Raw genomic sequence first — 22,110 nt, forward strand, 5'->3', positions numbered from 1 at the left:
ATCATCATCCCCCGAAGTCGGTGGTACAACTATACCAAGTTAAGCTCTCATATACTCAATTCCGGCCATATGGGCTGCAACTTGGCCAGGATTTATTTTTGAGAGGTCCGCCATCGTGGCGACTAGGTACATGGATATTAGGGTGTGCGAGCCCGTGCCCGTGCCGGAGCCCGAGCCCGAGCCCGCCTGGCTTGGTCCGCCGCGGCCCATCCCTCTCGCTCTCACTCTCCCCCTGGCTCTAGCCGCCTTCGCCGCCTTGGTCCCTTGCGGCCGACGTCGTGCACCGGAAGAAGACCCCCCTGCATCATCGGTTGGCGTGCCCTCACGTGAGGTGTTGTCTTCGCCGCCATCACTTGACGAGTAGTGGCCACGCTTCGTGCGTTTCGAGCCCGAGGCCGACTCGACACCGCCAGCCCACCTGTCAAGGTGGTGGACTTGCGACCAAACATCGACAAGCTTGAAATCTTTGCCGACGTCGTCTTTGAAGACCCGCAACGCCGCTCTCAGAATGTCGGCTCCACTGGCTCCGCTCTGATAATTCGCCTCTTCTCCCCTGTATATCGCGCAAAAATTTTTGACATCTTTGTCGGTTCGGTCCCAATGACTGCGGAGCATCTTCACGTTGCGGGGAACGGTATTCGTCGGCCTTCGGGCGTTGTAAAGTTCGGTGACTTTTTCCCAAAAGCACTTGTGGGTTTGTTGATTCCCGACAACAGGATTGTACGAGACGCTGATCCAAGCGTCGTACAGAGCCAACGTCTCGGCTTGGCTGTATGCATGCCGGCTGCCGTCTCCACCAACCTCTGCAGCCGCTGCCTCCTCTTCCTCCTCGGCATTGACGCCGAGACTGAGGTTGATCCTGCCGGAGCCGGAGCCTCCACCGATTGGCCAGTCGGGCAAACTGCGATCAGGCGCCAAAAAATTCTCCGGAATTTGGGATAATCCCGGCGATTGCCCGTACCTCTAGGGGGGGAGGGACGATAGTATGCATGCACATCAAAATGTGGTGTTTGGTACGCCGGCGGGGTGGTCGAGCCTTGGGTGCCCGGCGACGAACCGGGAGTACCCAAACAGTTGTACATGCTCGCCCAATCGTCGAACGAGTTCAAGTCGAACCCGACGGAGCGCCGCCTGCCGGAGCCGCCGCCGCTGGAGTTTCCATCGCCGGACAATTTTTCAACAATTTGAGAGTAGTGTTTGTGTGTAAAATGGAAGAGGAATGAGGAATGAAAGTTGTGTTTGTGTGTAAAATGGTGAATGGAGTATGGAGTATATTTATAGAAGAATTAAAAAAAAAAAAAAAATTGAAAATTCGACCGTTTGGTCCCCAACGGTCATTTGACCGTTTGATTTTTTTTTTATTAAATTCGATTTTTTCGAATTTATAAAAAAAAAATTGTTACGTCATAATTACGACGCCCACTCGCGGGTCGGCGAGTGGGCGTCACGCAACGCTCCAGCGCGCGCCACGTGGGCGCGCGCGTCATCTGGCCAGCTCGAGGCCGGCCTCGCCGTGTCGCGTCGCGCAACGAGATGTCTCGTCTCGTCGAGACGAGACGAGCCTCGCAACGCTGACTCGATGCTGGCTCGTCTCGTCGAGACGAGACCGAGCCAAAATCGAGCCCGCGTTGCGGATGGTCTTAGATAATTTACTTTAAACAAATTAGGTGACCAAAATAAACAATAATCTTGTCAGAGATTAAGTAATTAATGTTACTTATATTTTTACATTTATTTTTTGAAATAGGGGGAATTAGATTTGACGACAAAATCCCAATTACTCACTCATTTAATACGAAGATGTGATGGAAACAAACGTAATTATATTGATGAAGTCTATGTTAAGTTTTTTTTTTTTTTTTTTTTTACCACAGTGTACCGAACCCACCTTCGGCGGAATCCGACTAATCCTGCTCGATCGGGTTTGCGGATTAAGGCTGAAAGTCTCCCAGCGGATGATGGAGTTTGAACCCGTGACCTCAAGGTCACCACAGCATACGAGTATGACGCACTAAATGCTAAAATAAAATGATGATTTAGGAAAGGTTGTATGGTGTGAGTGTAATTCACAAGGGGCAAATTCAGCTCACCATATATTATTCACACGATTCACACCTAAAAAGTGATAATTCCAAATCTAAAACTTCGAGTTGCTTATTGTCAAAAGTGATATATCCAAATTTAATTGAGATATAACATATGAATTATGATAATGAAACTTTGCAGCATGGTAATCAATTTAATACTACTAAGTCTAAGACTATTCTTATGTCCAAATACATATGAAAATTATCCATACGAATCGAATCAAATAAATTTTAAATAATTAAGAGGAGTCTCAAATAATAAGTTTAATTCGAAATAAAATACAAGATGAATGATCAGATGATCTAATTGGAGATAGAATTTGGAGGCTAACGTGTAGAGTGAAGACACACGCACACAAAAGAGTTTTTTCTTTCTTTTTTCCTTAAAAATATAGTTGTGATGGCTCATGATATTCTTGCAGTTTGTAAATTGACAGTTGATATCACGTTAATCATACTATGCTACATCCATCCTCTTCTCCTCAGCCACCAATTTCCTTTCATCATTTTGTACCTATTTAATTTAATTAAATATAATAATAAAAAGTTTCATTCGGTTCAGTTTCTAAAATTATTCTAGAAAGTAAAAGGAGAAAAACAAGAGAATTCAAGAAAAAGTAAAGTTAAAACTTATCTAATCATGATCATAGAATAACAGTTTCGATACTTTTTATATTCTCACTAAAAAGAGAGGCAATAACTATGAACTACTCCCTATTTCCCAATTTTAACCAGATTAAAGATTATTAATACTATCTTCGAATAAAATATTTAGATGTAACTAGAATCAGGAATTCATAGCACATTATGAATATGCTAGTAAAAATATCGTACGTACTAATTCATTCATATGGATGACCTTAATAATAAAGAAATTATAGAATAAGTATTCAATTATTAATCACTTATTAAGATATAATCGTGTCAAGTACATATAAATTGTGAAGAACTGTACATTAATTAACTTGATTAGGAGCAATAATGAACTCTAACCACATAATTACGTGGTGCTAAGGTAGTTTAGTGCATTAAAATATAGTTGCGCTATTAATTAACAACATATTAATCGATGGTTGTTCTAGCCTGCTTTGTCGAAATGAATTCAATTAATTTATAGTGTCTTCAATCTAAATTAGACTAATTAGTTTATCGTTTCTTCCTTACGTCTATAAGTTCATGATTTCTTTTTTATTTTATTTATGCATAAAATAATATTCTTCTACTGACGTTTATTAAATTGTACTACTGCTACTAATTAATTAGAGGGAAATTGCATTGTCCCTAAAATTGATTTAAAATATCAAAAACTAGTATTTTATTTCTCATCAATCTATATCTGACTAATGTACATGGTCTTTTTAATCTCGTTTGGCACAACTAATTAAAAATGGTCTATAATTAATACTTTGTCCCCTAAAAATAGAAGCTATTTCTATTTTAGTTGTCTCTTAAAAATAGAAATTTTCTAAATTTCTATTTTATAAAGTGCACCCCACAGTTCACTAAAATTATTTCAACCGTTTTTTCTTTTTCTTTCTTACTATACCAAGTTACCAACTATTCACTCATACTTTAACAATTGTGCATTAAAATTCGTACCGTTTTAAAAGTTTCTATTTTTCAAGGGTAGATGTAGTATCACAAATGTTTCACGGTGACCCATATAGACATAGTTTCGAAAATATCTTATTCAGGTCGGATTGTGAAATAACACATGGAATATAAAAGTTGTATTACTCCCTCCGTCCCGGCTAAGATGACACACTCCTTAGCCGGCACGGGATTTTAGGAGTTATTGATTAAAGTGTTTAATTGGAGAGAGAAAAGGTGGTGTAAGTATTAAAATAGAAAGAGAAAGAAAGATGAATAATTTAATAGGTGTGAGAAAAAGTTGTTGAGTGTATTAATTGGAGAGAGAATATTACCAAAATAGGAAATGTGTCATTTTAGTTGGGACAAACTAAAAAGGAAAACGTATCATCTTAAACGGGACGGAGGGAGTAATATTTTAGACTATTTTTTAAGTTGGTGAAAAATACCGGATCACCAAAGTTCATGATTTTATAACCAAAATCCATTAATTAAACCCATCTAAAAATGCATGGTCTTAGCCTCTGTGCTGTGCTATTATGCATTGTCAGTAGTTGATCCCAAGTCTCCCTACTTTCCTCTTTCTTACATACAGACTGTCTGACTCTAACCAATCAACCCCATCTCCAATCCCCAACAGTATTCACACACAAAAAGATTACATATATCGATGCACTTGTATATTTCAACCTTCTCATATTGAAAGTTTGTGATGGAGTATCTAATTAAGTACACACAGCTTCAAGTAATTAATCATGTGTTCTTGATGTAACTGTAATTGACACACACATATATATATATATAAAAAAGGAAAAAAAAAAAACAAAAAACAACAACAACAACAAAATGCTACAATTGGTACACACACATTGATTAAACTAATTAAGCAACATTTTTTATAAAGCCTACACCTTTTCACGGCAGCGAGGAAGTGTAGTGACTCAATTCCGCCCACGCTTGAATCCCGCCGCTCCAATTTCCGGCATTGTTACTATTGAGGAACCACTCCGTGTTGGAGAAGCTTCCATCCGTCTTGTGATTTTCCAGGCTCTGAAACTGGATCGTCTGCGCCTTCTCGATGCTTCCAGAACCTTCCTTCTGAGTCTGACCTCCACCACCGTCGCCGCCGACCAAGAGCGCCGCTAGCCTCTGCTGCTGCAATTTCCAGTGCAAATCCTGGTTGATGGAGCTCAGCGATTCAATCGAGGTCGCGAGGCTGCTGTGGCGAGCCATTTCCTGAAACCCTAAATCCTCCCCTTGCTTGAACCCTAATTGAGAGGGGTCGAGGCCGAAGCACGGCGGCTGCGGCGACAAATCGGCGAAATTGGAAGCGAATTGGTGGAAATTGTCCATGGCGGAGGAGAATTTGAGGGGGGCGGCGTCGGTGGGGAGGCGGGGGGAGGGCTTGAGCTTCTTGTTCTTGCGGCAGCCGCCGCCGATGGGGACGTTGCGGAGGGCGCCGCCTTTGGTCCAGTAGCGGCGGCAGGTCTTGCAGAAGTGGCGGGGCTGGGAGAGGCTGTAGTTGTTGTAGTAGCAGAATTTGGTGTTGGGGGAGTCGCAGCGGGGGCATTTCACGGCCGGATCTTGCGGTTTGCGGCTTTCGTCTTTGCCGGATGCGGATGGTTTGGCGGCGGCGGAGGACATTGAGTTGTTAGGAGAGAGGAAAGTGGTTGTGGAGTTGGGAAGTTTGGAAGTTTGGAGAGGGAGGGAAAGGTGGTGATGGGAATTAATTGGATTCATGCATGGGGTTGATGGGAAATGAGAGGGTGTTGAGGGCCTCTTGTGATCTTCATCAAGTGGAAAACCATATTTCTGATTTCTATGGGTGTTTACATTTACATCTACAACTAGCTGCACCTATATATAAGTATGAAAATTAATTTGATAGATTTTAATGTTAAGATAAAATCATCATATTAATTCTCTTCATGAATAATGCACTTAACTTGTTGATGTCATCATCCACCACTATGCCATGGACAGTTAAAGTGTAAACATGCATTAGTAGAAAATTCTACCGTATATTACTCCATTTGTTCACTAAAAATAGAAATTATTACCTTTTCTGCTATGTTCCCTAAAAATAGAAATTTTTTCTTTTATAAAATTTCTTACTTTAATGAGATGGAACCCATTTTCCACTAATATTTTTCTTTTTATCTCTCTAATTTTATCAATTTTACATTAAAATGTTGTTTCAAATGTTTTTAGTTTTAGGTGAAGGGAGTACAATATAAATACTATAGTAATGAAAAATATACTACTACTTTATAAACATGATTTGGGGGTAAATTAGAAAAATAAGTACACTAGGTATAGTCTGGTTGGCAGGGGTGATTTGGAGTTTGCATGCAAGGGACAGAATGGAGGAAATCATGTAGTACTTGAAAGATAAACAGTAAAACGAATTAATGAAGGAAAAACAAGAAACAAGAGCCACAATGCTACCACCATGAGAATCTGGATAAGAATTTATATTCCCTAAAAGGGAAAGCTTGACAAAACTTTATTCAAATTGCCTCACAAAATCTAAGTGTTTGTTGCATTAACAACGATAGATATTCCTTGTTAGCATGAATGATTTCTAAGGACTCATACTTCCAATCTCGTTTGTTGTTTATCACAAGAACGTGATATCAATTTCAGGCCTTATTAGATTAGTGCAAACATGGGTTCAAATCATAAAATGTGCAAAAAAGCTATTTTTCAATATAATTAATTTCACTACAAATGCAGTTGGTCTATACTTGAAATACATATATTCTTGTTTCTTTTTTTATGAGCATTTTGAAATCAATAAATCTATGTGACCAAATTTTGTACAACCAAATTCTTGTTTATTTTGACAAAAAAATAGGTTTATTTATGAATTTAATTAAAATATTAGATACATATATAGTACATGGAAAGTGCATAATATTGTTTATGATTTTTTATATTTTTTATATTTTTTAAGAATTATATATGTAACTAATGCCTACTTTAATTCAAATTTTAAAAATATTAGAAAGAAAATTCAAATATAAATATAAAAAATGACGTTAAAGGCTAATAAATCTTTTTAACTTATTCACTTACTATATTTATAATTTTAATATATAACTAATACATCAAATTATTAATATAACTTTATTTTGAAATATAGAGTAATTAGTTATGGTAGTCACTAGTCTATCTATGAAGGCTAGCACCACAAATTGAAAAAGGAATCTTGACGATGCCCATAATTTCCTCATCATCATGTAATTGATGTAAATTGAAATGCAAAGGGAATTAAATTCGAGCAGAGCTTCCAAGGTAGTGGAGTACTGTTATTCAGAGTTATGCTAGAAGAAAGGAATTGAAGTTGGTTAGAAGTGATGAGGAAGTGTGTCAGTGTGCAGTGTTGATGTGATGGGAGATGTTAGAGAGAGAGAGAGAGAGAGAATCCAAGTCAAATAATAAGTAGCATGGTAGATTTGGAAGAAATTGCAGAAGCAGAATGGAATAGGCTGGTTTGGGGAGACAGCCTCTTCACACACCCAACTTTTGTCTCTTCCTTCTTATGTAACTTCCCTTTCCATATCTCCATTTTCAAACTCTTTCGCTTCCCTATTTACCAACTTCATTTCTCTCTTTTAACTTTTTCCAAAATACTACATACGCTATTTCAAAAATCAAAACACAAAATCGTACAATCATAGCCATATATAAACAAATTAGTGTATCTAAGATTATAGTGATTAGATTTTGGTGCATAGGATAACTATGCTGGAAGTTAGTCAGAAATTAGATTTTAATATAATGAATAATGGTGTTATGAAATGTAATTATTGAGGATTATAAATGTGTAATGCCTGAAGGTCTAAACACATAAAAATGAATTTTGCTTCTCTAAAAATATTAATAGCCTGCAGCTCATATGCAACTGTAGCCAACTGTACGAGAGTTACTGCACCGTTCATACTAGTATCAGTATGCTTCACCATCGAGGATCTAATCTGAATCGTTGATATTTGTATTATCGTAAACAAATGCATTATCATATGGATGCATTTATATTGTGTATGTACAAAGATGCATTGCTTAACGTGAAAATCAAAACCACAGCTTCGCACCGTCAAGTTACTATCGTCAAGTTACTATAATCCATTGGTATATAATTAATTACTAATCCCTCAAGTGGCGAACACAGAAATATTTATACTAAAATTTCTAAATTTTATTTTAGAGTATATATTTGAGTAGTGTAGATAATTTGTAGGGGCTTTTACACTATAATTTACACCAAATTTGAATAAATTTTTAAAACAATTAATAGAAAAAAGTAATAAAAATAAATTCATTGAGGGCTTAAGCCCTTCCCCCACTATACTTAGGTCCGCCCATGACTCCCTCCCTTTGTGAATAGGAGTCTCATTTCTATATGGCACGGATTTTAAGTAATGTTACGAAAGTGAGTGGAAAAAAGTTAGTGATATATAGACCTCACTTGTGTATATTACTTTTAAATAAAATGTGAGTGTAATGAGTTAGTGGAATGTATGACCTATTACCATTCAGAAATGAACCGGGACTCCTATTCGCAGACGAACTGATGAAAAAACGAGGCTCTTATTCGCGGACAAAATGAGGATTATTGAATGAGCTATATTTGAAATTTACAAATTTATCTCGTACTGTAATAAAAATAAGGTGTGGGGCCTATAAAAGTTTGGACTATGCCCAAGTACTAATAAAGAATTCAAATTTTCTTATTAAGCCTTCGCTAACCAATAAAACGATAACACGTCTTCTTGTGGGCCTCCAATATGGAGTAAAATGTTATGCTCCTGGGTACATATAGTCTGATATATAGTACTAAGAAATTCAAATTTTCTTATTAAGTCTTCGTTCAAAAATATTCTAAATGAGCTTAATTAGCTGATGTTTAGTCATAGAACTGCATTCCCATTCAATGATTTTGGGTTAACTATAGATGAGACGAGAACATAATTCTACAAACGATAATTCTCTCTTTCTTTCTACCTTAGTTATAATGTACTATCATAGTATAAGAGACTATATTTTTCATGTCTGAATATTCGAAAATGGACCCTCCAGACGAATATAATCATACATGATCCCTCTCCAAGGGCTAGATCCTCTCAATTGAGTCAACAACATTGCATTTTGCCCACAAACAAGAACAGAACCTCTTACACTCACACTATAAAGCCAATACAGTCCATGGATTCCATGTCTAGCAATCGAATTGTCCTTCCCAATTAGCCCCGTCGTAAAACATGGAGCCTCTCCTACCTCCGCGTTGATCCTCACCTACAAACACCAAACTCATAACATCAAAACACAAACACTAGCTAAACCTCATATCAAGTCCAAGAATGATCACCTGCAGCTCAGCATCGTTGGCCGAGGCCAGTGCAATCCGCAGGGTGTAGTTTGCTGATGTGTCGACGTCTGTGAGGTTGAATAGAACCCTCCATGTTGTTGGGACATAGGTTTTGTTTCCTATGTTTCTGTAAAAAAATATTTCACTTGTATCAAAGTTTAAAGATGTACTAATTAGGTATATGTTAAAAAACACCTACCTATTCACATGAGCAAAGTACCAATCTGTCTGATAAACGCTTGTTTCGACTGAATATACCAAATCCCCATCCGGATACAGATCCGTGTAACGATCCCACAAGCCATACTGCCTGAATCTGTGGAATTTCAAGCAAAGTTTATTGCTGCATTGCTCGTGATCATGTGAAAAAAACCACGGTGTTTACTAACCTGTCGGGGTGGACATTGTAGAGCTGGTTCATGAGAGCCGGGTTTGGATCAGGCACGTAGAACTCAGCAGCAGAACGGTCAGGGACCCCGATTTCCCACACTGTAGGCCCATCCCTCGGAGGATCATACACAAGATTTTTCAGCCTAATCTTGCTTCCTTCAATGAAAAACACATCATGTTTTATGTTAAGGAAAAAACACTAGGCTTATGACGTAGTGAAGAGACAGACTGTCCTAACCAGTTTCGATGTTGATCGGAACGTTGTATTTGTAGTCTCCAATGATCCCGGGCACCCAAGCATAGAGGCTATAGTTCCCAGCTCTGATGTTATTGATTTTGAAGTATCCTAAAGCATCACATTGGCTCCAGAACTGATAGCCCTGTATACATCCAACCAAAAGGAACCATTTTAGGTTTTGTGAAATCTTGTAAACAAGTTGGATTGTGGAAGATTTGAAGATATTTACCTTGTTTTCTCTCTGCCATGATCCCAGATCCCCGGGGGAAGCAAGTCCAATGTATGCATTGCTAGCGGTCATAAGGCGTTTGTAGATAAAACTGAAGCAAACCAGGCATAATCGGGGACGGACGCAGAAAAAAACATGGAATTAAACTTTCCAAATTTTGAATTTGTGATTCAAGAAATAAATTTTTTTATTTACTACCTGTCGCGGACAAGTAACCGGCCGCTTACTCTGCCTCTCTGCTTGGCACGAGGGAAGTCGTCCGATGCCAGGAAATCATACGGCCAATGTTGCGTTTCTACGAGCATCTAACAAAGTATCTATGTAAGAAACATGCTAAAGTCTTGAAAAAGAAAACTGTTTTGCAGTTACCTGTTGCTTGGCATCAGGCCACAATGAGAGCGGATCTTGGCCGGGTTGGACCGAGTTCAAGTAGACGAACACGGGTCCGAACACCTTCTTCCACGGCTCGCCACCCCGGAACTCCAGCTCCAGCGGCAGGCCGGCATAGTGAGCGCTGAAGAACATCTGCATACATCATGCATTTTTCAAGCATTGTTTGCAAAACAGAATATTATGTTTTGTTTTAAACGGGCCCACTTACAGACAGGGCGATTGGGCCGGCGTGCGAGGTGAGGTCCTGCTTCATGGGCCCGGCCGTCTTGAACTCGTTGCTCGGGGTGATGATCCAGAACCCTGTTGGAAGGTCCGTGGCTATCCAGCCGTGGACCAGACTGTCCTTGTTGTCGCTTGAGTATTGGTACTTGTCGTCCACCTGTACATGCCGCGTGTATAAAAAATTACGACTTCAAACTAGTAACCTCACATTATTTTCAAAAAGGAGGTTAGGAGTTGAGTCACTCAACAAAAATTAGTACCTCTCCTGCGAGGAAAGCGTTGCTTGGATTCGTTAATAGAACTGCTTCCGGGTAGTCTAGAACCTGGCTTCTGTTCCGGTCTTCGCTTGTTGGCATAATCCTCTGCCTGTCGTCCGATATTGCCATGTATTGAAAGCTAAATAACAAAACATAATGCTTCAATCACCAAACCTTAGCTAAAATTAGTACAAAGAGAGATGACAAAGCTTTACATCTTTTCTTGTAGCTTAAACACTATCCTCCCCTGAGACAAGTGAAGATCCGGCCAGCCTTCGAGGCGCTCAAATATTGCATACGAGTAGAATCCAGGGCACCCGCGCAGCATTATGAACCTTCCCGTTAAGACATAAAACTCACGTTAGACTCTCTGACAAGTCAAGATCATGTTAGACGAGTCGAATATACCTTTTGTCAATGTTGAGGGGAGGAACCCCTGTCTGCGAAGAATCCCAAGTGCGAACGAACGAGAGCTCCACTTGTTCTTCGTCTTCGTGTACAACAAAAAGATTAGTCCCATCAAGCCTGCACCATTTCAATGAAAACAAATACTATAGATTAATTTAATTTGCTTTACCAATTGGAATTGAGAAAAGGATGGAGCATTACTAACTTGTCAAAAATTTCTTTAGGGTGGTCAGGTGAGCTCCAAACAAGATCCCAATACCTATAAATTTAATTTCATTTTTTCATAAGGCATGGCATCTGAATATTCATTACATGATACTCCATTTAAACTAGAAATAATTTTCTATAGACATCAAACCTTAACATTGCACAAAGTAGAAAATGGTGTGTATGTACCCTCTGTTGTTTTCATTGTACTCTTGTTTGAGTAGATTTTCAATTCCATTGTATGTTATTCTAGTGATCATGCCCTCTGGGGTTGACAGAGTCACATTGAGGATGCCATTGTCCAACACTACCTGCATATAATAAATTTAATTTATTTTTTATGAAAATGTAGAACATGTTTATTAGGTGTATAGAATTGTAAAGAATTCAAGAAACATAGTGCTTACGTGGTCGTCGAAATCATGCAACTTTACTGGAGGGTAATATGTATCGCCATCGGTCTCAATTTTGTGAACCTTTCTGCACTTAAATAAAAATTAGTAAAAAATTTTCAAAAAAATTAACAAGACCTAATTGCATATAATATAAGGTGTAGAGAAAATTTCTTATGTGATGCTGATAAATTATTGCAAAGTGCGTAGGAATGAAGAAAAGAAACATTCCTAGTTCTAAAGATGAGCAATAATAAATAATTAAATAAATCATATAGTAGTATCTAGATAGAAGGGATGCAAAGAAAGTGAATAGTGTGTGATGGAATCAACTTTTTTGTTGGGAATGGGAGGTGATCACGGGAGTGTACCAAACTAACTTTCTCTGCCACATAATCATGCTACTCTGCATGTGATGTATACTACAATACATATCTAGAGAGAGAATGGGTGATCAAAAAACATATAGTAGTAGTACATACATATGGAGAGAGAGAGGGTGAGACCAAATAGCTTTTCAAGGCAAAACACAGGAATTCATGTCCTCCAAAACCAAATTCGGTTTGTTGGGTTTAATTCTATTGTTTGTAATAATAATATATAAATATAATCCTACTTCTTGAGCCATGTACTATTTATACTTTACTACTAATATATGTCCACTAGACATATTAATAAGTTTACAAATTCACTTTCCGAGGCATGCATTCAAATATGTGAAAACAAATTCAATAAAAAGGGAATTGAGAAAAGAGTGAAGAACAGAGAAGAGATTAAATAGTCAAATTAAACATAAACAGACTATCTTTACCTCATACATGCATGTATATAATCACCATGCACATAGCATAACTATTTGAAGGAAAAAATAATTAAAAGATGAAAAATTGGAGACTTAACTGCCATCTTGATGCAGAACATTGTGTAAGCAAGAATATTTGAAGAAGAAGAAGAGGCAAGCAACTCAAATTCCAACTACATTGTATCTTCCTCACCATTTTTCTCTCTCTCCCTCTCTCTCTCTCTCTCTAGTTGTGGAAGAGAAATAGGAAGTGAGATAAAATAAATTTCTGGTGTTTTGTGGTGTGGAGAGAAGTGTGTGGGGAATATGAGAATGTGTGAGGCAACAGTTACTGCATCATATATAGTGCGGCTGCGGCATAGCATAGACCATAGAGGCTTATTATTCAAGGACAATTCGCAAAACAAACATTTGATAATGACTTTTGGCGTTTCTTTTTACCCAATTCTTTTCTTTTCTTGGATTTTTCTTTTTTCAATGTTCTACCTCCTATCCCAACAATCGACTTTTTCATTGTCTTGATCCGCTAATTCATCTACTTACATATTTGCTTTTTCGCATTGAAATACGGTAGAGCCCTGGTCTTTTTTTTTCCTTTAATTTTGTTCCTTGTAAATTTTACTATTCAAAAATTAATAATGTCATCACTTTTTAAATTTATTGCAACTTAAATTAACATCCCATATTTTCTTTTCTTTTTGTTCATTGCAAGTTGACAAGTATTAAGTCTGAATGTAAAAATTTTTATTAGAACATAAGTAAAGTTTGTGTATGAATTGAAAAATAACGTTATTAATTACTTTATAAGCAACAATTATATTATTTCGAGAAAGTTAACGTTGATGGTCAGTGGACACTACACTACCTAGCAAATGAAAGTATTCTTAGTATACTGTAAGAAGTTGTGTGCAGAGATAGAAGCTATATTTGGACCAAAATGATGGGTGGTATAATTAGTTGAATAATCCAAGCTATTAGCTCCATAAATACGGTTGAGACATTTATTTTAGTATTTGCTGGAATCCAGACTCAGTGAAATCTAGCTAATCACCTACTTTGATTCCTTCACACTTATATTATGGTAGTACTCCAATTATATATCACTTATTCTGGTAAATAGTATTATGGTTATACTTGTATTTTTCTGTAAAATAACTACATCCGTTCATATAAATAGTTTTAATAAGACTATACCGATTTTAATATAATATTAGTTGTGTAGTAGTAGAGATAGAGAGAAAAAGTAATTCATAGTATATTATATCTGAAAAATAAGACTCAATTATGTAAAAACATAGAAATATGGGATATGCGGGATGATATGTTGTTTTTATTTATTATCTATACATTAACGAATTTGTCCTTTATCATTCTTGATGAGTTTGACTTTAAAAACAACTACTAACAAATTTGTTCTTTTGTATTCTTGATGAGTTTGACTTTAAAAACAACCAACAAATGTGTTCTTTTGTATTCTCGGTGAACTTGACTTCTAAATTATTTATAGAATGAGCAAACATCACTTTGTAAACCGTTGCATCACTATTCACCACTTAATGCGTTGAGTGTAGCGACTAGCATGATCAATTATTTCTAAAGGTTTGTTGAGTTCGTTGTCCAAATTTTGACTATTATTATGCATATTTACATCCATCCCACGCCAAAAATTTATGTATAGAGTGATTCGTTTTCAGTAGTAAGTACTGAAAATAACCCAAAATAGGGACTTTAGAGACAATATATAATTAGCGCACAACAAAACTAAGTAGTATTTTAGAATAAATGAATATAAAAAAATTATTTAACTAAAAAATAAAGTATAACCATAATACTAGTATAAACTTTTTGTACCACAAAGTATTTTAAAGATTTATTTAAGCATGATATAAAACAACATGAATCAATATTTATTCAATAGAGTACTGAATTATATTGTTTGACATAATCCGAATTTACTCATCATTCCATACATATTTCTTTAGGGAATTAGGGTAATGGTCTTCCATTTTTAAACCTTAAGCTATTCAAGTGGAGAATCAATTTGAATTTAATATCTTATCAACAGCACGAAAATTATTAAATAATTTTCTTGTTAATGCTCTCAAAAATTGGGTGAGCATTGCATTAAATGGAATGGAAAAAGATGTCAAAAAATATGGCATATATAGCTATATAAGACTTTCGGTAAAAGTTATTATCATATTCTGTCATCTTTATATAAATAGAATAAAAAACAACAGAAAAAAATAGCTTTTTTCGTAAGAGGAATGGTATGCTGTAAATCTGTAATCTATTACTCCTAATTATTTACAGAACAAAAGTACCGTTCATATTAATATGGAGTATTACATTAATTGGAATTTATAATAAAGTAGTATTTCATTCTTTTAATTATTTTATAAAACACCCCATTTGATTTTATTATTTATATTTCTTTTAGAAATATTTTTAAATTCTAATAATTGGCAGAATTTGTGAAAAGATAATAGTAGATAATATAATTGGTTGCAAGTAGAGAGAGAATGCATACAAATTAATCACAAACTTCCTAAATATGGCACATAATAAAAAAAACTATACTACTAAATCCGGTATCATATCGTTCGATAGCATAATAAACGTATTCATGTTACGTATCACTAATTCAATTTTTTTCCAACTTTAGAGTAACAGCTATCAACTGAGTTTAAATTTGAAATATGGTAAAATCTTTAAACTGTGCAAGTTATGCTTCAACACGAAATTGGCAACGTTGAAGTTTTAATAAGATACGGAGAATGAAAAATATGTTACTAATACAAAAACAAAAATAAATTTATATAAGTAAAGCTAGCTAAATAATAAAATGTGACGATGCACCCATTAGCATTAGATTGACTAGAAAGGGGTGTGGCAACTTAGGCACTTAAATTGTAAGAATTTTAATAACAATTTTGTCTGTTTATATCATAAAATAACTATGGTATAAAAGTAGGTATTGCTTTGCTTATACTCAAAGGGCGGTTTATCTTCTTCCAGCTTTCTTTTTTTCCCCTCAATATTTTAATAATCTATGCCACCGCCATTAGCAATATGCGCATGTATATTTAAATTTCTGCTTTGAAATGTTTACCTACTTATATTCAAAATCTTAAGTCAAATTTACTGTAATTGTAAAATATATATTCATTACCTTTTGATTTCAAATTCAATTTTTACTTATTTATGCCCAAAATCTGAAGTCAAATTATGTTGAAGTTTAAAGGTTGTTGACACCTGTTCAAAAATGTAAAAAGAGATGGATTATCTTTTCCACTTATTCAATTTTAAAAAAAGGAAAAAGATAAATGAGTCCAGTACTGATCAATTTTGGCTCCCAATAAAGGTAAAAAAAATATTACTCCTAGTAACCAAAACATAGTTTTGCTCTTTCGAAAATTATTTGATATTGGAACATAGAGAAATGATGTCTATGTATCGTGAGTTCTTTATTTGAGTACAATTCTCGTTCGATCGTATGTTTAGTATTATTTATTTTATTTTATATATTTAGTTTAATTTTAATACATAAACAAAATCTTATTAATTTCATAAAAATCAAAGTTCGGTTTACTCGTTTTCTCTATGACTTCAAATAAATGAATTCAATAACAAATTAAGTTTTGATTTTTATGAATTTTGTGAATTAAAATATTTTTCAATAATTTTTTTAAGAATCAAAGTAAATATATACTAAAACAAAGCTATACATACGTCAAACGAAAATAGTGCTCACATAAGATACGTAGCATGTCATTTCCCGTACATATATATCACATAACATATTGTTAAAATTTCAGATCAATCCCATTCCCAAGTATTCCATTCATATGATGAAAAATAGGTAAAAACAAACATGAGAAAGAAGTACTATTTAATTAAATAATTACAATGCAATAAACTTATAGTTCTTGATACCAAATGGTGTGAACTAGGGGTTAGAAAATTGTGTGGGTTGAGTCGTTAACGGATCAGCCTGATAATGATTTAATCCAATAAGGTCTAATCCGAACTTGACCTGTTAAGGAAAAATTGTCAACCTGAACACGAACCCGACCTACTGCCTTCAAACTTGAATACGATCTACACCCAACACGAATCCATTAATGACACGATATTATATGGGTTGACACAATACAATAATGACCTGAACATGATATTACATGATTAAAACTTAATTTTACTTGATTAAACCTGATTTTACACGATAAAAATATACTAGTTAATACCATTTATTTATAAGAAATTAATGAATTAAAGCAAATCATAAATTTTTTTAAAAATAATAAAATAGAGAAAAATAATAATATTATTTCTTAATGGGTTATCCGTATCCAACTCGCACCTAACCCGAACCCAACACGAAATTATTAGATTCTTAACGGGTCAACCCGATAATGACACAAACCTAATAAGGCTTGACCAAAACCCATTAAAAAATCACATGTGAATTTGTATCGAATTATCGTGCCGTGTTAAAAATGTTCAGCCGGAATGTAAACCTTATCCTTATGGAATTGAATTTCCCAAGACTTGCCTTGAAGCACCAACAAAATAAAATAGAAATAGTACTACAAAAATAGGATCCCTTGAACATTCTTCAATGAATTTGAAGGCAGCCCAATTACTCTGGCCTAAATAGCTGCATACCGAAGCCCAATTCAAGCGTAATATCCTTTTAGGGCTAAAATCAGATCCTTTCTCTTTTACCAAAGAACAAAAGATTCTGGAATTCAATCACACAAACTTCGATCAATTCATAAATTTTACGCCATTAGTAGTATTAGATTTTACTGTGAGCTTCGTCATTCAATTTTCTATACTTCCGATTCCGTTAACAGCTTCTGTTTCCAGATAGCTCAGCTGCAATGTCGTATATTCACCGATTCGAAAATCAATAAGGTAAATACTCATCTCTTCATGAATTTTCACAAACAAACCTAACCAGCTTATTGTTATCGTTTTTAAATTTGAACCGTTTCATTCTGAAAGTTTCAATTGATATGCCAGTTTTTCAATTGTGACCTAGGCATATTGCTGGATCATTGAAGCTATAGAAATCAAGCAGTAGTTGTTTTCCAAGTTTGAAGGCGAAATTGTTTACGCAACACTAGTAAGATGCTGCAGATTCGGCTTAGCAAGCCAGCTAGTGAAGCTAGTGCAACTGCAAATCCTGCGCCTGTGGATACTGTCACAGTGGCTTGCCCCGATCATCTTGTGCTAGCTGATCTTCCTGTGGCCAAGGGTATGGGTGCAGCATCTGCAACTGCTGTCATCAAGTCTGTTGGGCGCCGCTCCCGTCGCCAGCTCGGTGAGCGTGTCCATTTCTGCGTTCGATGCGACTTTCCCGTTGCTATTTATGGCCGTCTGGTGAGTGACATTTACTGTATTTTAATGGCATTTGAGGTTTAAATAATTAGGGCTAATGAGTTGATTGGTGAGTAAAGAAAATCATACTACTATAGGCCTATAGCTTTCGTTGTAGTATTCATAAGACGAATGCTTCAATTCATTAACAGCTTTTGTTGTGTAGCAGACAATTGTATATTATATGTAGTCTCACTGTAACTCTTTGCAACAATGTGTTTGTGACACATTTGTCTCCTTCCAGAGTTTGAACTTTGAACATTAATTATATTTGAAGACTTTTAGGCTTTAAGTATTTGAAAAGTTATATTTCCCCAGCAGCCTCAGGCTCTCCCCGTTCATATCACTTGCCCCAGCCACCTCAGGGCAATACCAGTGTGCCTCATGCCCTGGGCGCAGACGATCTTTTAGAAGGCATTTAGTTGCTACGGTTAGCCTAGATAGAGCTATTTTTTTGTTGATTCATATCCCATTGAAAGGATAGGATGAGAGAATTTTCTAATAATGAGGATAAAAATACTCAATTGTGTATAATGTCAACCATGCAAAGTAAATGCCTGATTAATGTATTGCTTTAAAAATATGATTGTTACTTTTATTGGGATACCATTAGCTACTTCTGATCTTTTATTTGAAATGTTAGTTTGTGTATATTGGTTTACTTTGTTATGAACCTTACTTCATTTTGTGTTGCAAGGAGCATGTGATAATGGTTTACCTGAACCTAGACTTCTATGTGTGGCACATCTTGATATTTGTGTTGAATCCGTTTGAAGCTATAAAATGTTCTACCAGGAGTGTCAATGCCAATTCCTACATGAAGCTATTTTCTCTGCACGTATCATTAGCTAATATGCTGACAAACTTATTTTATTGCAGAGCCCATGTGAGCATGCCTTCTGTTTGGACTGTTCCAGGAGTCATTCTTTTTGTTATCTGTAAGACATACTACTTTTTTATGCATCTAGTTCCTCTCTATGATATTGTTGCATTTTATTTAAGATCTTGGTTTTAATAGTATTTGTCAATGATCTCATGAAGTCTTTCAAAATTATATTCTGACACTTCTGCATCAGACACAGTGGGGTAATAATATACAAGTAAAAATGTATCAATGGACTAGGACTTGCTATCCAGTTTAACTAAAGAGTGCTTCTTTTAGAAATAGAAAAAGTGATGAAAGTGGTTAACTTTATGCTAATAAATTGGAGATTCATTTACTGGTTATTTGCCAGTATTTTGTGTATTGAAGGGAATGGTTTACAAACTCTATCTGAGCACTAGGGGGGATGCTGATGGTGTCAAGAATTCAATATTCATACCTTTTTCTTTTGGTTGTTTGCTTTGATAGATCTTTAGCCTTGTTAATCATCTGTGGTAATGTATGACTTCAACTATACTTTGCCAATCATCTTCTACAGTTGTGATGAACGCATTCAGAAGATTCAGACAATTAAAATGATGGAAGGAATCTTCATATGTGCAGCCCCTCATTGTCTGAAGTCCTTCTTAAAGAAGAGTGCCTTTGAGTTGCATATAAATGAGGCCCATTCTGATCTTATTCACCCCAATAAGGAAAAAGAAGGGAATGAATCGGAAGCAATGAGTGCTAGGAAACCTTCAGCCTCTGATTCCACAGTTCAAGCACCCCCAAGGCCAGTTTTTTCGCCCCATTCAAGCTCTCAACTTCATGATAGTGAAGACAAAGCCCAGCTGCCTCAATCCAGGGAACAACCACCTCCGAGACCTGCTGTACAGCAAAGGCCGGCGCCACCTTTTCCAAGACAAATTTCCGATCATCCATCAGAGCACCCTGATAGAGGTACTTCCCAGAACCACTTTCCTCATCATACTTTTGAAGCTCATGTGCAGGGTAGTGGTCGGCAAGATTCAGGTCAGTTCCTAAAAAATATATCCGAATTTCATGTCTCCTTGTACCTGCAACTCACAACCTGCTAATTCTGCTACCAGTTAACCCGAATTCAGGTCCAGCTCCAGCTCAACCTCAATATGATTATCCTCCTTATGCAGCTGATGGAACACAACAGTACTTTGGCGGACCATATGGAATGCCAAGACCAGGTTCTACACCAGAAGGTGGACCAGGACAGGGCTCGTTGCTAGGTTTCCCACCTGGTCCTGCCGGACCCATGAATTTTCCTCAAAATTATCCACAGTGGAATGCAGTGCCCGGGTCTGTGCCTCTGGAACCTCCTATGGTATCTCAGAGGTCTACGGATGGCTTTATGAATGTCGACCCTCAAGGAAGAGGATTCTTTCAGAATGCTGGGAATAAGAGTATGGAACAACAGAGGCAGGGTGGGAACTTTGTGGACCCAAGAGACGGTAAAGGAATTTTGGCGCCCCAACCACTTCATCTTCCTCCACCACCTTCGGTGCCTCATCCCCACCTGCAACGAGGCAGATCATACTCTGGTGACGGGAATAATGATGGGCCTCCAGGCTTCAGCTGGCCAGCTGAGAGGCGAGATAGCTTCGGAAGTGGAGACTAGGCTTTATATTTTGCACCCTGCTGATATATCTTCATATTGGGTGTAGTAGTCAAGCTTTTGCCCATTTAGTTCATGTTTGGAAGCCTACTTAAACTGTAAATTTCTGTCTTCAGTGAGTTTTGAAATGATAGTTCAATATGTGAACATTTTGTTATATTTTTTAATTTGGGACATCGTTCGAGGCTGTATCCAAGTATTTGGGGTTTTTTACACATCATAGTACATCACTAGTTAGATCATTAAACATCATATTGCAGTATATTGAAATAATGTAAAATCAGTAATAACTTAAGGTTGCGTTCTTTATTGAGGAAAGTGATTAAAATATTTTCACCCAATCCAAATTTTGACTTGAAAATTTTGGGCACCTATTGTGCACTCCAATTGATGATAATATTATGGTGAGGTTTTAGTATGATACTCTCCTCGTTTACCCACAATTGACTCGGCTTAGGTTTTAAGAAATGTGAATAAAAGTCGATGAAAAAAGTGGAACATGGAATAGATTAGTTTTATAATACATTTAACTAATAATTTATGTTTAGTTATATATATTTGCTACAGTATGATACTCCCTCCATCCGTGAATAGGAGTTTCATTTTGCAATTCTAGTTCGTCCACGAATAGGAGTCTCGATTCACTTTTACCATAAATGGTAATAGGGTCTCACCTTCCACTAACTCATTCCACTCACATCTCATTTAAAACTAATACTCCCTCCGTCCCACCTCAAGTTATCAACTTTCCATTTTGGGTTGTCCCACCTCAAGTGATTGATATCCTTTTTTATCTAAAAATAAAACTTCAACCATCTCTTACTTTATTCCCTCTCTTACTTTATTCTCTCTTTATCTCTCTTACTTTTTCCTCTCTCATACTTTACTCTTTCCATTTTAACTCAATACATATCATTTTCTTAATTCTCGTGCTGAAAAGAAATTCATCACATGAGATGGGACGGAGGGAGTATGTGCAAGTAGGACCCCTATTTCATTAACTTTTTTCCACCCACTTTTCTTAACATTTCTTAAAACTCCTGCTGCCAAGAAATGGGACTCCTAATGACGGACGGATGGAGTATTACTTTTCTACATACATTTTATACATAAATTATTAAGTTTTTTATATACTTTAATTATTTTTATTCTCCAAAAATTACTTACTAGTAGTAAAATTTATCATTCACTAAATTTTACTAATATTTTTTATATCTATAAATAACTAATTATAGTGCTATAAGATCTTATATTTTTGTGATATATTATTAATCATATTTTTTCCTTCACTAAATTTAATACTCCCTCCGTCCCAGATAATTCGTCCCAGTTTTCTATTTCGGTCCGTCCCACATAATTTGTCCCACTTCATTTTTACCATTTTTGGTAGTGGACCTCATATTCCACTAACTCATTCCTACTCACATTTTATTATAAAACTAATATATAAAGGTAGGACCCACTTTTCATTACAATTCTTAAAACCCGTGCCCGGTCAAAGTGACCTGAACTATCCGGGACGGAGGGAGTATATATTCATATATTACTCCCTCCGTCCCACAAAAGAACACTTTTCTTTTTAGTTTGTCCCACAAAAGATGTCACATTTTCTTTTATGAATATATAAAA

At 36.2% G+C, this 22,110-nt stretch overlaps 3 protein-coding genes across 8 annotated transcripts; 1 reads left to right on the top strand and 2 right to left on the bottom strand.

Annotated features, from left to right (window-relative positions):
- Positions 1-4,446: 4,446 nt before the first annotated feature.
- Positions 4,447-5,497, bottom strand: LOC125202353 (dof zinc finger protein DOF5.7-like). Its single transcript, XM_048100733.2, has one exon. It carries the CDS (start codon positions 5,415-5,417, stop codon positions 4,593-4,595), a length of 825 nt encoding a protein of 274 aa, XP_047956690.1. The 5' UTR covers positions 5,418-5,497; the 3' UTR covers positions 4,447-4,592.
- A 3,188-nt stretch (positions 5,498-8,685) lies between these two features.
- Positions 8,686-12,880, bottom strand: LOC125200681 (uncharacterized). The gene is made up of 16 exons (XM_048098410.2): positions 12,685-12,880; positions 11,800-11,872; positions 11,582-11,703; positions 11,391-11,444; positions 11,186-11,302; positions 10,993-11,112; positions 10,781-10,916; positions 10,507-10,677; positions 10,275-10,430; positions 10,104-10,210; positions 9,906-9,996; positions 9,677-9,818; positions 9,438-9,594; positions 9,248-9,364; positions 9,049-9,175; positions 8,686-8,975 (listed from the first exon to the last, which is right to left on the bottom strand). The coding sequence occupies exons 1-16, from the start codon at positions 12,780-12,782 to the stop codon at positions 8,727-8,729; spliced, it is 2,037 nt and encodes a 678-aa protein (XP_047954367.2). The 5' UTR covers positions 12,783-12,880; the 3' UTR covers positions 8,686-8,726.
- A 4,363-nt stretch (positions 12,881-17,243) lies between these two features.
- LOC125200682 (E3 ubiquitin-protein ligase HAKAI homolog) lies at positions 17,244-20,672 on the top strand. Of its 6 annotated transcripts, none has more exons than XM_048098413.2 (5): positions 17,244-17,506; positions 17,615-17,974; positions 18,851-18,909; positions 19,393-19,865; positions 19,943-20,672. In XM_048098413.2, the coding sequence occupies exons 2-5, from the start codon at positions 17,723-17,725 to the stop codon at positions 20,482-20,484; spliced, it is 1,326 nt and encodes a 441-aa protein (XP_047954370.2). In that variant the 5' UTR covers positions 17,244-17,506; positions 17,615-17,722; the 3' UTR covers positions 20,485-20,672. The 6 variants fall into 6 exon arrangements, with proteins under 6 accessions (XP_047954370.2, XP_088921530.1, XP_047954368.2 ...); XM_089065404.1 differs by having other exon boundaries at positions 17,634-17,974; positions 19,958-20,672; XM_048098411.2 differs by having other exon boundaries at positions 17,245-17,506; positions 17,634-17,974.
- The last annotated feature ends 1,438 nt before the right edge of the window (positions 20,673-22,110 follow it).

Source organism: Salvia hispanica, chromosome 2, assembly GCF_029641045.1.
Source record: "Salvia hispanica isolate PSC_SH4W2 chromosome 2, Shi_PSC_v1, whole genome shotgun sequence".
NCBI lineage: Eukaryota > Viridiplantae > Streptophyta > Magnoliopsida > Lamiales > Lamiaceae > Salvia > Salvia hispanica.

Excerpts from the sequence above, each read along its gene's own strand:
- LOC125200681 (XM_048098410.2), bottom strand. The coding sequence starts at position 12,782 with ATGGTGAGGAAGATACAATGTAGTTGGAATTTGAGTTGCTTGCCTCTT. Across the intron at positions 10,678-10,780 it reads ACGCTTTCCTCGCAGGAGAG|GTGGACGACAAGTACCAATA; the intron begins GTACTAATTTTT and ends CGGCATGTACAG. Across the intron at positions 10,431-10,506 it reads CCGGCCCAATCGCCCTGTCT|ATGTTCTTCAGCGCTCACTA; the intron begins GTAAGTGGGCCC and ends TGATGTATGCAG.
- LOC125202353 (XM_048100733.2), bottom strand. The coding sequence starts at position 5,417 with ATGAATCCAATTAATTCCCATCACCACCTTTCCCTCCCTCTCCAAACT.
- LOC125200682 (XM_048098413.2), top strand. The coding sequence starts at position 17,723 with ATGCTGCAGATTCGGCTTAGCAAGCCAGCTAGTGAAGCTAGTGCAACT. Across the intron at positions 17,975-18,850 it reads TTGCTATTTATGGCCGTCTG|AGCCCATGTGAGCATGCCTT; the intron begins GTGAGTGACATT and ends ATTTTATTGCAG. Across the intron at positions 19,866-19,942 it reads TAGTGGTCGGCAAGATTCAG|TTAACCCGAATTCAGGTCCA; the intron begins GTCAGTTCCTAA and ends TTCTGCTACCAG.